Source organism: Solanum tuberosum, unplaced genomic scaffold, assembly GCF_000226075.1.
Source record: "Solanum tuberosum cultivar DM 1-3 516 R44 unplaced genomic scaffold, SolTub_3.0 scf00110, whole genome shotgun sequence".
Taxonomy (NCBI): domain Eukaryota; kingdom Viridiplantae; phylum Streptophyta; class Magnoliopsida; order Solanales; family Solanaceae; genus Solanum; species Solanum tuberosum.
The window spans coordinates 131,970-144,608 of NW_006239037.1; the positions used below are offsets into that span (position 1 = coordinate 131,970).

Genomic DNA, 12,639 nt, shown 5'->3' on the forward strand with positions numbered 1-12,639 from the left:
ATTTCACTCTCTATTCTTCAATTATAGAGAGTTGAATAGTAGTTCTCCAAATTTGGAGAACTACTATTCAACTCTCTATAATTGAAGAATAGAGAGTGAAATAAAGAGTGATTGGAGAACTCGTTCTCTATTTCTCTCCAAGTACAGAGAATGGAGAGTAAAATAGAGATGGTCTTAGAGCCTAACTTTCATGAAAGGTCTGAATTTGAACTATATTTATAAGTTGAAACTTCAGACTTATGTTCACCTCGAATGATCGTATTGGGTGCGACCTCGTACGATCATGTCGTATGAGCAACAATCGCTTCCTCACAATACTTATGAGATAGCATGTCACACTTTGGTCAAGTCAGACAAAAATTATAAAAGAAATGGCCATGGAAATGGGCCAGGTATAAAAGTTGGATTATAAAGTGATTAAAATTTTAAATCTTTACATATTTGGCAATTTATTACTTAATATAAACAGAGGTTCTATATATTTTAGAAGAAAATGACTATTTATGCCAAGATTTTCATAGTGGGCTAGTACTTAGAAGCCCAATTCCTAAAAAAAACCCATCCGCCATGGATTAGACTCTCGACAGTTACCTTCCCACTAATTCCACATAGTAGTTGTACACCTCAATCATACATACATCCTCCATTAAAAAGCAACAGAAAACTCCTCCTCCACAGAGGAACAAAATAATAAGTGACTAATATATTTTGATTTGATTCGATTCGATTCCCATTTTGCAGTGTCAAATCTACAATATCTCATTCAAATGCTCGGCGGTTCAATCTCCGGTGGCCGTACTAACGTCCGTGTCGTCGTCGTCGGCGACCGTGCTACTGGCAAATCAAGCCTCATTACAGCTGCCGCTAGTGAAACTTTTCCGGAAGAAGTTCCACCGGTGCTTCCTCCAACTCGACTTCCTGCCGATCTCTATCCTGATAATGTTCCTGTTACGATCATTGATACTTCCTCAAGGTTCGTGTTGTGTATTTTGGAAATTGAATAGTTGATTTGTTATCAAGGTTATAATGTTTCGATGAATTGATGTATGCGATGATGTGTAGTTTGGAGAGCAGAGGTAAGGTTGCTGAAGAATTGAAGCGAGCCGATGCTGTTGTCCTTACCTATGCTTGCGATCAGCCTTCTACACTCAATCGCTTGACTACTTTCTGGCTTTATGAGTTCCGTCGCTTAGAGGTGTCCAATTTTGTGTGCCTTATTGTTATTGTTAATGTAGTTTTGAAAAATATTTTTGTTCATTTTTCTAATTTTTTTTTTTAGATATTTCTGAATCAAACAAAAAAAAATGAATATCTTCCTATTGGAATGGTAAAACACACATTTTAAAATATTGGCCAAAATTTGCTAATTCCTGAAAAGTTTACGTGTTTTTGCTGTAAATGGATTGAATTCTGTATTATTAGGCCTATGTATTCATGAGTTAGTTTTAGTATTGTGGCATTGTAACCTAGAAAGTGTTGTTTGTTTTTTAGTTCATGCAATTATATAGTCGTTCCAGTATCATTGTTATGGAAAGTAATTAAGTGCAATTTTTTTTGGATGGATAATTACTTCTATAGTCTGCATTGAGAAATGAGAATGTGACTTCTATGCATTTAATCACGTGAATTACCATGGTTAGATCAAGGTGCCGGTAATTGTTGTTGGCTGTAAGCTAGATAAGCGAGATGAGGAGCATCATATGAATCTTGAGCAAGTGATGGCTCCAATCATGCAACAGTTCCGTGAGATTGAGACTTGCATAGAATGTTCTGCTGCAAACCTAGTTCAGGTGGGTGCAACTTGTTACTAGGGATTTTTCCTTGCAAAGGTTTTTTAGTTCAACAGAATGATAATTTTTAACCTTTACAGGTACCTGAAGTGTTCTATTATGCTCAGAAAGCTGTACTTCATCCAACAGCTCCACTCTTTGATCATGAAACTCAGGCTCTTAAACCTCGTTGTGTTAGAGCACTGAAACGGATATTTATTCTTTGTGATCATGACATGGATGACGCTCTCAATGATGAAGAGCTTAATGAGTTTCAGGTTATTCTTCATTTTGTAGTCCTCGAGTTTATTAAAACATTCGATTACTTTCTTTCAAGAAACCTTATTCTATAGCATTTTCTGTTTTTTATTTCCATAAAAAATTGGCAGATTAAGTGCTTCAATGCTCCCCTGCAGCCTGCTGAGATAGTGGGTGTCAAAAGAGTAGTACAGGAGAAGCTACCTCAAGGTGTAAATGACCTGGGCCTTACATTGACAGGGTTTCTTTTTCTTCATGCACTTTTTATAGAGAAGGGTCGACTTGAGACCACTTGGACCGTGTTAAGGAAATTTGGGTACAATGATGAAATCAAGCTGAAGGATGATAACCTTACAATACCATTCAAAAAAGCTCCCGATCAGGTGAGACTATTTTTGAAGCAGATGATTATTATGATACTTGTTTCGTGCAAGATATTGTTAGGGTTATAGTCTATGTTGCTTGGACTCTTCAAAAATGTCGAGGGGTGCGTGTCGGATTCGCCAAAAGTAGGGTATTTTTGGAGAATCCGACACGGGTGTGGCATCGAAAGTGAAGAGTCCGTGCAACTTAGGTTATAGTTGGCTGTCTGTGTTTGGAAGAAACTTGGCACTGAGGCTAACAGGAAAAATCATGTCGAATATCAATAATTTGTTGACCTAGTTTGCACAGAGTTTCTGGTTCATGGTGAATCAGCTCCGTTGTTCAGAGTTCCTATGATGGAAAATTATCAAGGATCAGATGATAGGAACCGTCTTTCTCTGTCCCAATGCTGCTTCATTTTTTTTTTCATTTTTCTGAAGGTGTAAGTTGTCTTACACAATATTGTTTGTTACAAGAAAACTCCAGTGGTATACTCATATTTTTCTTGTGGAACGCTGTCTTTCTTTTAGTTCCCTTCTCAATAATGTTTGTCTGCTTGCAGAGTCTGGAACTGACCAGCGAAGCAGTGGAGTTCTTGAAAGGGGTCTTCAGCACATTTGACACTGATAAAGTATGACACTATTTTTTCATGCATTTTCTTTTATATAAGTACTCCCTCCGTCCCATTTTATGTGGCACTTTTCGGATTTCGAGATTCAAACAAGTCTATCTTTGACCGTTAATTTTTCATGGATCTTTTAAACATTTTGAATTATCAATTATTGTGACTTATAGTACTTTTTACGTAATTTACAATTATATAAATTTCATTTTTTATTTTTTTTTGAAGATTTCATGCACAAATTCCTGGTCAAACTTAAACTGCTTGACTCTCGAAAAACGAAAAGTTCCACATAAATTGGGACAAAGGGAGTAACTGTTTTCTTTTTCATGCATTTAATATGACTTGATAATAAAGTGGATCATTATATGCATCCATTGTCTCTAGGGGGTGGGGTTGCTCTGAGTAACTAAAGGTTATGCAGTGAATTGATCTCACCAGAACTCTTGGGTCGTTAAGATAGAGAGCAATCTTTGATACAGGAAGTCCAAAAGAATGTTGTTCGGACTCTTAAAATATCAAGGGGTGTGTGTCGGATTCGCCAAAAGTAGTGTATTCTTGGAGAATCCGACACTGGTGCGGCATCGAAACTGAAGAGTCCGCTCAACTTAGTTGCTAAGACTAATGAACAATTATTTAGTCACAATGTAAATTTGACCAAATTAGAAATGAAAAATTGAACTTCAAGGAATTAAATTGAGCCAAATTCCAATTGTCCCCACTTTTTTAAAGATTCCAAAGTGAACTTGAAGAGGATAAAGAGTGAATGGAAGATGGTCAGACGCCAATTGCTTCGCTTGTATAAAGATTCAGACTCAGAGAATTGGAAGAACACTAAGAATTTGTCCAAGCTTACAGATTTGGACAGAGATTTAGGATTTATTTCTCGTTACAGTCCTCATATCTGGATGAAAGAGGAGCTCTATCTGTTTTTGCTGCAATTTTGATTCCATAATTAAGCCGTGTCAAGTTGCAGGTGTATTGTTTTTTTCCTTATTTTTGTTTCTTCAGGGAGGCGAAACTTTTTAGTTTTTTCACGAGGATAACATATTTTGAATGCCCAAGCTCTCTTCTTGTCTTTGTTTGAAGTAGTTTTATCGTTACACAAAACCAATTAATATCCTCAGTCAGTACTGTTCCAAAAGGTGTTTACTTCTACCATTGCAGAGTTCTGGGTAATCTTTTAGATCTTCACGTCACATCATATACCAACATGAAAGCAATCTTTTTGCCAATTTTGTCTTATAATATCCCTATCTCTTTTTTATCTGGGTAGTTTGAGTTTGTTTTCCACACTGTTATTTTTCTATATCTAAGTTGTTGGTCTTCCTTTCATTGACTTGGAGAGATTTGGACATAGCTTTCTACATATTTTTCCTGTCTGAGATATATTCTATTACTGAAGTTTTAATTAGCTACTACTTTTTGGATAAATTTAGGAACCCCTCCAAATATGTCACTAGGTAGGTGGTATGCTCTAGTTTGAGTGGAAATTCTTTTGGAGAAATTTCAGACAAATGTCAGAATTTGGTTGTGTAACAATTTCCTATTTGAAATGTCAGTGGTCTGTTGATCCTTTCCTGTTTCAGTGAAGTGTGAGTTTTTTCCTATGCCCCCAACCCGCCCGCCAAATGAGATTATTCATAATGGTCAATGAAGTGGATTGAGATCCATGAGGTCTCAGTGGCGGCAAAATACTAGGTGATTTCTCTCCATCTGTCCAAGCCTCGATGAATAGAGTAACTCGATACCTGCTGGTGGGGGTAGCAGGTGTCCCGTGGAATTAGTCAAGGTGTGTGCAAGCTGACTTGGACATCACAGTTATTAAAACAAAATACTAGTAAGACTGGTGATTATGCAAATACTTTTTGCCAAGCCTTAAAATTCTTTGGATAATACCAGAAATTTTGAACTTTTTTTTTTTGTTCCTAAATCTATAATCTTTGTTTTATGCAGGATGGAGTTCTCAGAAATTCTGAGCTTGATGATCTTTTTTCAACTGCACCGGAAAGGTAAAAAGGTTTCTTTGAGCTCTTTGAATTATGTATGTTTGGATGGTTTTGGTGCACACTTCCTGCTAAGACTGTAGGTTTAGTTATTAGGATACTACTTGTTACAAATCTTGTCCATTCATTGATTGAAGTTGTTTCACTTTTTACATCTGTTTCCACTTTCGTTATTACAAAATTATTTCAATCCTCTAGGGGGAATTTGTGAAATATGCCTTTAAGCTTTTGCTTGACACATAAAATTTGATCGAATAAGACAAGCTTTTAGCAGATTTGTAACACTTCTACCGTGAATCTCATATAGAGTGTCGAGTCTTTTCTTAAATGGTAGCTCTGAGTAATTTGTGTGCAGCTAATTGCGAGGATGTGAAGTTTTCAGTCTTTTGACTTTACTAGGGATGAGTTAGGATTATGCTTGCAGATTGATTTAGACAACTTCTCTTTTCAGTTATCTGATTTTCTTTTAGTACAGGTTTTGTAAAATAATTTTTCTCATTATCACCGATCCTCTTTGTTTGAATCTTATGTTGAGAAGTGTTCTCGACTTGTCTTCTCTCTCTTTTTAGTTGCCCTTCCCTCTGAGCTGATTGCTAAACCTGGCTTTTTATGTTTGAAAAATTGCAGTCCCTGGGGTGAAGCTCCCTACAAGGATGCTGTCGAAAGAACTCCATTGGGGGGCTTGTCTCTTTCTGCTTTCCTATCTGAGGTTCTTACTGCTAACTTTCTTTCTTCATTCCCCTCTCCTGGTTATTGCACTGTCAAGAGGGTTTCATAATACTTTCAAATTTCTTCCAACAGATCCGATATCATTTCCTTTCAAGATCAGATAATTTGGAAATATACCTTTCTTGCTTACATGCCCTACATGCTTTGAGCAGTTAACTTGTTCAAATGTAGTAGATAGATCACCACCCAAAATTTAATGGACTTTGGTTTTCCTTCCTTTTTTTTCTTCAGAAAACTGTGTACAAGGTCATTAGGATATTTATCTTATAGATTGCTCTCCAGGATTTTTTTATTAATAAATGGGATTTTGCTAGTCTGCTATTTCTGGTGTACTTTTACCTTTTTACATATAATGCTTATAATGTCACATGCTCTAGTTGACATCTACTTCTACCGGACAAAAAATAATTTCTGTTAAGGCATGTTATTAAAGATCAAAACTGCTTATTCTTGCAATATCAGTGGGCTCTTATGACGTTGCTGGAACCAGCTCAGAGTTTGGCCAACTTGATATACATTGGGTATAACTGTGGTGCTGCATCAGCACTCCGTCTTACCAGGAGAAAATCAGTTGATCGCAAGAAACAACAGACAGATCGAAATGTTTACCAGTGTTTTGTTTTCGGTCCTAAAGGATCTGGCAAGTCGGCCTTGCTGAAGTCGTTGTTGGGAAGGTATCTATATGAATTTAAGTTAGTGAATTGCTGTTGTTAATAATAGTCCTTGTTTCTGGCTATTAAGCATTTTTCCAAAATTCTTTTTTGTATATAGCAGATTTCCATTTTGCTTGTAATTGGCCAGCCAAATGACCATATCTCCCTTCTGTCATTTTCTTAACTATCCTTAGCCTGGCAATTTCTGATGCATAACTTTTTTTCGCTAAAGGCCTTTCTCAGAAAATTATGCGGTGACAACTGACGAGCACTATGCTGTTAATGTTGTTGACCGTCTTGGGGTAAGTGCTCTCAGAAGAATTCTCATTTGACTTGATAGGATGTTAGTTGATCTTTCTAAAACTGGTGTACCAGTGTACTGCAACTATGAGTAAGAGCTCCTACATGTGTTAGGTTCTATGCACATGATTCATTACGAATATGCATAGGGTTAATTAATAGAGTCATGCTTTTCTTTGATCCATGGATGCGCATCCTGTGCAATATATGTGATCATTGCATTTGCAATTGTATTCCCTTGCTGAATGCTTTCGAAATTGACATAAGGGTATTAAGGGGCCGGGCTGGGGTCTGGACTCTGGGTTGGTTATCGGGTTGGGAGGGTCCATTTCCAACCGAGCTGGGTTTATCCGGGTATAGTTAGGCCCGTGCAGGGCCGGGTTCTACTGGACCGGGATGGACCAGTTTTATATTAAAATAATATTTTCTAATTTAATTAAAATTTAGTTTTTTTTTAACTTCTTAATACATATAAAAAAATCAGGGCTGGTCTGGGTAACCGGTTCAGGAGTGATGTGACGCTACCGGGTTGGACCGATTCCGGGCCGTCGATACTCCAGCTATGATCGTGCGGCTCCTTTTTGTGATGAACCCAGCCCAACCCTGCCCCCTCTGGCTGGTCCGGTTCCGGGTTGGCCCGGACTGTTTAATACCCTTAGATTGACATCCAAGTAATTGCCATCTTACTAAGTACGGGTTTTATTGCAGGGAACTAAGAAAACACTTGTACTTAGGGAGATTCCAGAAGATGAAGTTAAGATGATTCTATCTACTAAGGAATCTTTGGCATCTTGTGATGTAGCAGTGTTTGCATATGACAGGTGAGTAATGCAAGATCCAAGTGACTAGCAGCTTGTAGTGTATAGTTGAATTCATTGGCATAGTCCATCACCTTGGATATAGACAGGTTCCTTCTTCTTCATCGTTGTCTTGATAATGCTTTGCTTTTTGTGTGAGTACTTTCTTCTTCTTTTTTCCCCCTTTAGCTCCGATGAATATTCTTTAAAAAGAGCATCGGAATTGCTGATGACTGTGGCAAGGCGAGGGGAAGTTAGTGGTTTCATGGTGCCTTGTCTATTTGTTGCTGCAAAGGATGATCTTGATTCATATCCAATGGCAATAAAAGATTCAGCAAAGGTATTTACATTGATCAAATTGTGTTCTGTTTTGTGCAGAGATCGAATGTAGTGAATGTACCCTGGGTTTTAAATGAATTACATAAAAAGATTTTATGCTTGGTTTTTATTTCTACATATGCTGTTTTGATAAAATTTTGAAATATTTGTCCAGATATGTCAGAATTTTGGAATAGATGCACCTATTCACATTAGTGTGAAGGAGAGAGATCTGAACAGCATGTTCAATAGAATTGTCACTGCTGCAGAGCACCCTCATTTAAGTGTTCCTGAAACTGAAGTTGGACGTAGCCAGAAACGATATCGTCACCTTGTTAATCGCTCTCTTATGTTTACTTCAGGTACTTTGAATCTAATACCCCTAAAGATATCTCCAAAGAGAAGTAGAAAATGGAACTGAATGAATGAACATTGGCACTGAAGATAGGCCTGGCATATTAGAGCCAATTTTTTTGAATCAAATTATTGTATTCCATCTGACTCTTGACTAAAATTGCAGTTGTGGCTGCTGTTGCCGTTGTTGGACTGGCAGCATATCGATCTTATGCTGCACGGAAGAATACCTCAAGCTAGGTAATGTCCTGTGTCTACTCGAGAATGGATAGTCAACTTTTTGACCTAATAAGAAAATTCTCCCGCTATTCCTTTGATCTCTACCAGAGAATTAGCAAAATGTCCTTGTACATAGAGTACGGTCAGACTTCTCCCAAGGTTATTTGAGTTTTGTCTATCTGGTCCTATCCATTTCCTGTTGAAAGTATCAGCTAGGCGCTATTTTTCCTTCTTCGTACTCTGTTTTAGAAAGAACAATTTACCTCTTTGAGGTATTGTTTATTAGTAATGTAATTTTTAGGTGGCATTTGGACTTTGGAGATGATTATTAGAAAAGTTCTGTGAAAACAATTCTGGGAATAGTTGCTCCTCTGGATTAGTTTTTCTGGAAATCTGCGTAATTAACTTTTTCTCATTTCTTTTTTAAAATTAACGTTTCATTCTGAATAGTAAAAAAGGTAAACAGTGTGTCTGTATGTATTGATCTATGTGCATTATTAGTATATTTACTAATTTCAAATTTCGTGGTCCACCAATGTAGATGTATGAGGAATATTATGATAGGAATGAATGACACAAGTTATTGGTTAATGTCATTTTTAAATGGAACATGTGTAGTATGTTTCATCATAGATTTTCAAACAAATTATTACGTTTTCTTGATGTACAATAAAACATTTGAAAAATATTACTGTACGATGATGCACCAATATGTCCCTGCGAGTAAATGTTTCTTCCCAGTTGTAATGAATAGCTATAGCTACGCTGCAGTTGCTTACAGTATTTTGGTCATTAGTAGATTGATCGATCGAGTTGAGTTACACCAAGATATAAGGTCGCTTAGAATCTAAGTATTTCAAGCAAAATAATGAAATTTATATCGATACACAACTTCGATTTGCTTGTATTCCTAAACAGTATTTTTTTTGATAGGCAACACCACAGCCCGATGTAGCTGGGTTCAGATGGACCGAACTGTCTCATGATATCCTAAAAATCCTGCTCACATACCGCTTTAATGGGTTGGATGTTGACATATATTTCTAGATCTGGAACTATTCTTATAGGAATATGGTGGTCTTGTTTGGTTGGATTTCAAATATAGCATAAGTTCTTATAATTGTAAACTGCTCAAGGGATAGGATCTATTTCTTTATTAAAAAATGGAGCATGCATGGCTAATTACTCCATCCAAAAATTAACTCAGAAGTTGAGAACTATCGAAAATGGCGAAAATTGAATGCAAAGTGTAGTAATGTAGAGTAGTTTTAGACAAATTTACTTTAGTAGACTCCCGTGATGGAGAGAAGATCTTGCAGGATTTTCCCTAAGAAAATGCAGCATAAAAGTCTAAAAATACCACAGCGCCTTGTTTTCAAAGCTGAGGGATTTGTTGCAGCTTTGCATAGATACTTGATTGATATATAGATTGTTCAAAGATTTTGGATTGTTACTCGTGAATCGTGATAATAAAATGACAAAACTAAACTTGTTAAGTAAGACCAATATTTTGCTTTCAAATCCACATGTTTTTATGGGGATTTCATAGAAAAATAATGGGCCAAACACATATGCAGACCCTTAAACTTGTCGCTAAATTTCATTTTGGCACTCCAACTCAACCTTGTTCCATTTTAACCCTTCAACTCCAATTTTTATGTTCCATTTTGGCACTTCTTTCCAAAGAACCAACAAAGTGAGATGTGTGTACTTCACATGCCATTATTGTGTTAAAAAATAATGGATGAACATTGTTTTTTTTTTAAAATATTTTTTTTTAGAGTTTCTGTACATTATTGTGTGAAAAAATAATCTGCGAAAGTGTGTTTGGTTTTTTAAAAAACTTAATTAGTTAATTTTAAATAACATCACATATATTTTTTTCATATCTAGTCTACTTGGACTAACTCAAATATCAGCTTTCTAATTTTTCATTCAACTAATTAAATACGAGTAAAAAAAACTCATGTTCATTGCTAATTAATAACACTACCAAAAAATGTTGAAACTCAATAGACTTCGTTGGGTTGTCATTGATTTTTTTAAGAAAGAAAATCGACGCACTTTCGTCGGTTATTTTTTACGCAAAAATATAGGAAAACTCTTAAAGAGAAATTGTAACTTTTTTTTATAAAAAAAAAACAACGATAATCCGTCAGTTTTAATTTTTTACAATAATTAACGGATGATCGTCGATTTTTAAAATGCAAAATTACAGTTGAATAGCATATATAGAAATAAAGAAATCATAAAATTAGTATTTTGTGTTAAATGTAAAAGAAATAGAGTTGAAGGGTAATCTTTTATTATTTTTTAAAAATACTACTTTTTTTGTCTTTCACTCTCTTAGAGAATGTGTGATGCACACTCTCTGCCACATCACTTAGAAGTGCCAAAATGGAACATAAAAATTGGAGTTGAAGGGTTAAAATGGAACAAGGTTGAGTTGGAGTGTCAAAATGAAATTTAAGGACAAGTTTAAGGGCCTGCATATGTGTTTGGCCAAAAATAATGTGTGCTCATTAATTTTGTATATTATTGTATACTTTATTTGGTATTAAGATATGAATAACAAATACATGAAAATTTATGATATTAGTAATGCAAAGGATTTTATTAGTCATGAGTAAATACACAATTACCCTTTAAAACCTTATCTACATCCTTTCCACTATATTTGTGGAGGGTATTTTGTAAACAAATTTTTAGAAATTATGCAATGCATATTTTTTTTTAATATAGCAAACCAGATAAGAAATAATTTCAGCATGTAAGCATAATTAATGCAAACACAATTAATACAAACATTACTAATACATTATACTTATACACCCTACCAACTTTTATATATATATATATACCCTACCAATTACCAAACAATTCCTTTAACTTTCTCCTTGGAAAAATCTTTGGAATGTCTTTATCACAATTATTGACTCTTAATTACGAGTGAAAGCTATGAGTGGAAATATTAATATATGTGAAAATTTTATAAATGACATTTATTAGACTAATATTTTTAAGTTATAGCAGTTGAATAAAATTTTCAAGTTGTAACAATAAAAATTTTCAGGTTGTAACATTTTATTTAAAAAAAGATTTTTTAAAATAGTACTAAAAAATATTTTTTAAATATCATAAAAAAAAAACCAGATAACATTAAGGATAATTAATAACGCCATAAATTTAGGAGATTCAAAAAAAAATAAGAATATTTGGTTTCCTTTTTTTACTCAATCAGTTATAATTAAATCAAAAATCATATATATTTTTTTCAAACTTTTCTCTCTACCTCTAATTTTTTTTCTGTCAATTTGTTTTCCTTTTTTACTCAATCAATTAAAATTAATTCAAAAATCAGATTTTTTTTATTCATACGTTTCTCAGTCCCTCGATTTTTTTTCTATGTCGTCATTCACGACTAATTCCAAAATATTCTTGGTTCAAATTTTTTTATTTTGTGGTAATGGACAGATTCTTATCAATATTAATAAAACATGGTGATAGATGGGATCCTTCTGGTTAGGATTCATTGCGATTTATTAATTGTATTTTTATTCCAACTTCAAAAAAAATAAAAATTAAGAACAATGAAATTAAAAATGAAATTTTCGGATTTTGGTTGTGTATAATAGATTTAAATTGTGATTTTTTTTTGTATGAACCTTCGTTTGTTTCATATTACAAAATAATTTCTGTGAAAATTGAATAAATGAGTTATGAGTTTTTTGTATACTGGTTTTTGTAATTTGTACACTGTAAACACCATGGATGTGGCAATTTTATATTTATATTTGAATGATTTGATTATATTGTTTCGTGACAGTGTATGAAATAGTGAAGACGTTATCGTTATAAATATATGAAATGTGTGTAAAAAATTAAATGTATGAAATGTGTTTTATGGTATGAATTTTGGTGGACTGTTTGGAATGATATTGATATGAATATGTAATGACGAGTGTCTATAAATTTGTGTGATAATAATGAAGTTGTGGATGAAATTTGTATTAGGTTGGTATGAAATTTGAATATAAATACAACACATTTATTATTCCTTTGTATTATGTACGATAGACTGTTATTTTTTTATGAAATGTGTTATGGTATGAATTCTGGCAGACTGTTTGGAATGATATAGTATGAATAAGTAATGACGAGTGTGTATATATTTGTGTGAGAAGAATGAAGTTGTGGATGAAATTTGTATTATTATGGTATGAAAAGTGAATATAAATACAACATATTTAT

The 12,639-nt window shown here is 34.3% G+C and overlaps 1 protein-coding gene across 1 annotated transcript; it reads left to right on the forward strand.

Moving 5' to 3' along the window:
- Positions 1–568: 568 nt before the first annotated feature.
- LOC102584410 (mitochondrial Rho GTPase 1) lies at positions 569–8,803 on the forward strand. Its single transcript, XM_006349605.2, has 14 exons — positions 569–973; positions 1,063–1,195; positions 1,641–1,790; positions 1,871–2,047; positions 2,159–2,410; positions 2,953–3,021; positions 4,969–5,024; positions 5,646–5,727; positions 6,210–6,421; positions 6,633–6,702; positions 7,409–7,521; positions 7,687–7,837; positions 7,991–8,177; positions 8,336–8,803. The coding sequence occupies exons 1-14, from the start codon at positions 768–770 to the stop codon at positions 8,407–8,409; spliced, it is 1,932 nt and encodes a 643-aa protein (XP_006349667.1). The 5' UTR covers positions 569–767; the 3' UTR covers positions 8,410–8,803.
- The last annotated feature ends 3,836 nt before the right edge of the window (positions 8,804–12,639 follow it).

Coding starts and splice junctions, on each gene's coding strand:
- LOC102584410 (XM_006349605.2), top strand. CDS start 768: ATGCTCGGCGGTTCAATCTCCGGTGGCCGTACTAACGTCCGTGTCGTC. Junction 2,411..2,952: donor TCAAAAAAGCTCCCGATCAG/GTGAGACTATTT, acceptor GTCTGCTTGCAG/AGTCTGGAACTGACCAGCGA. Junction 3,022..4,968: donor GCACATTTGACACTGATAAA/GTATGACACTAT, acceptor TGTTTTATGCAG/GATGGAGTTCTCAGAAATTC.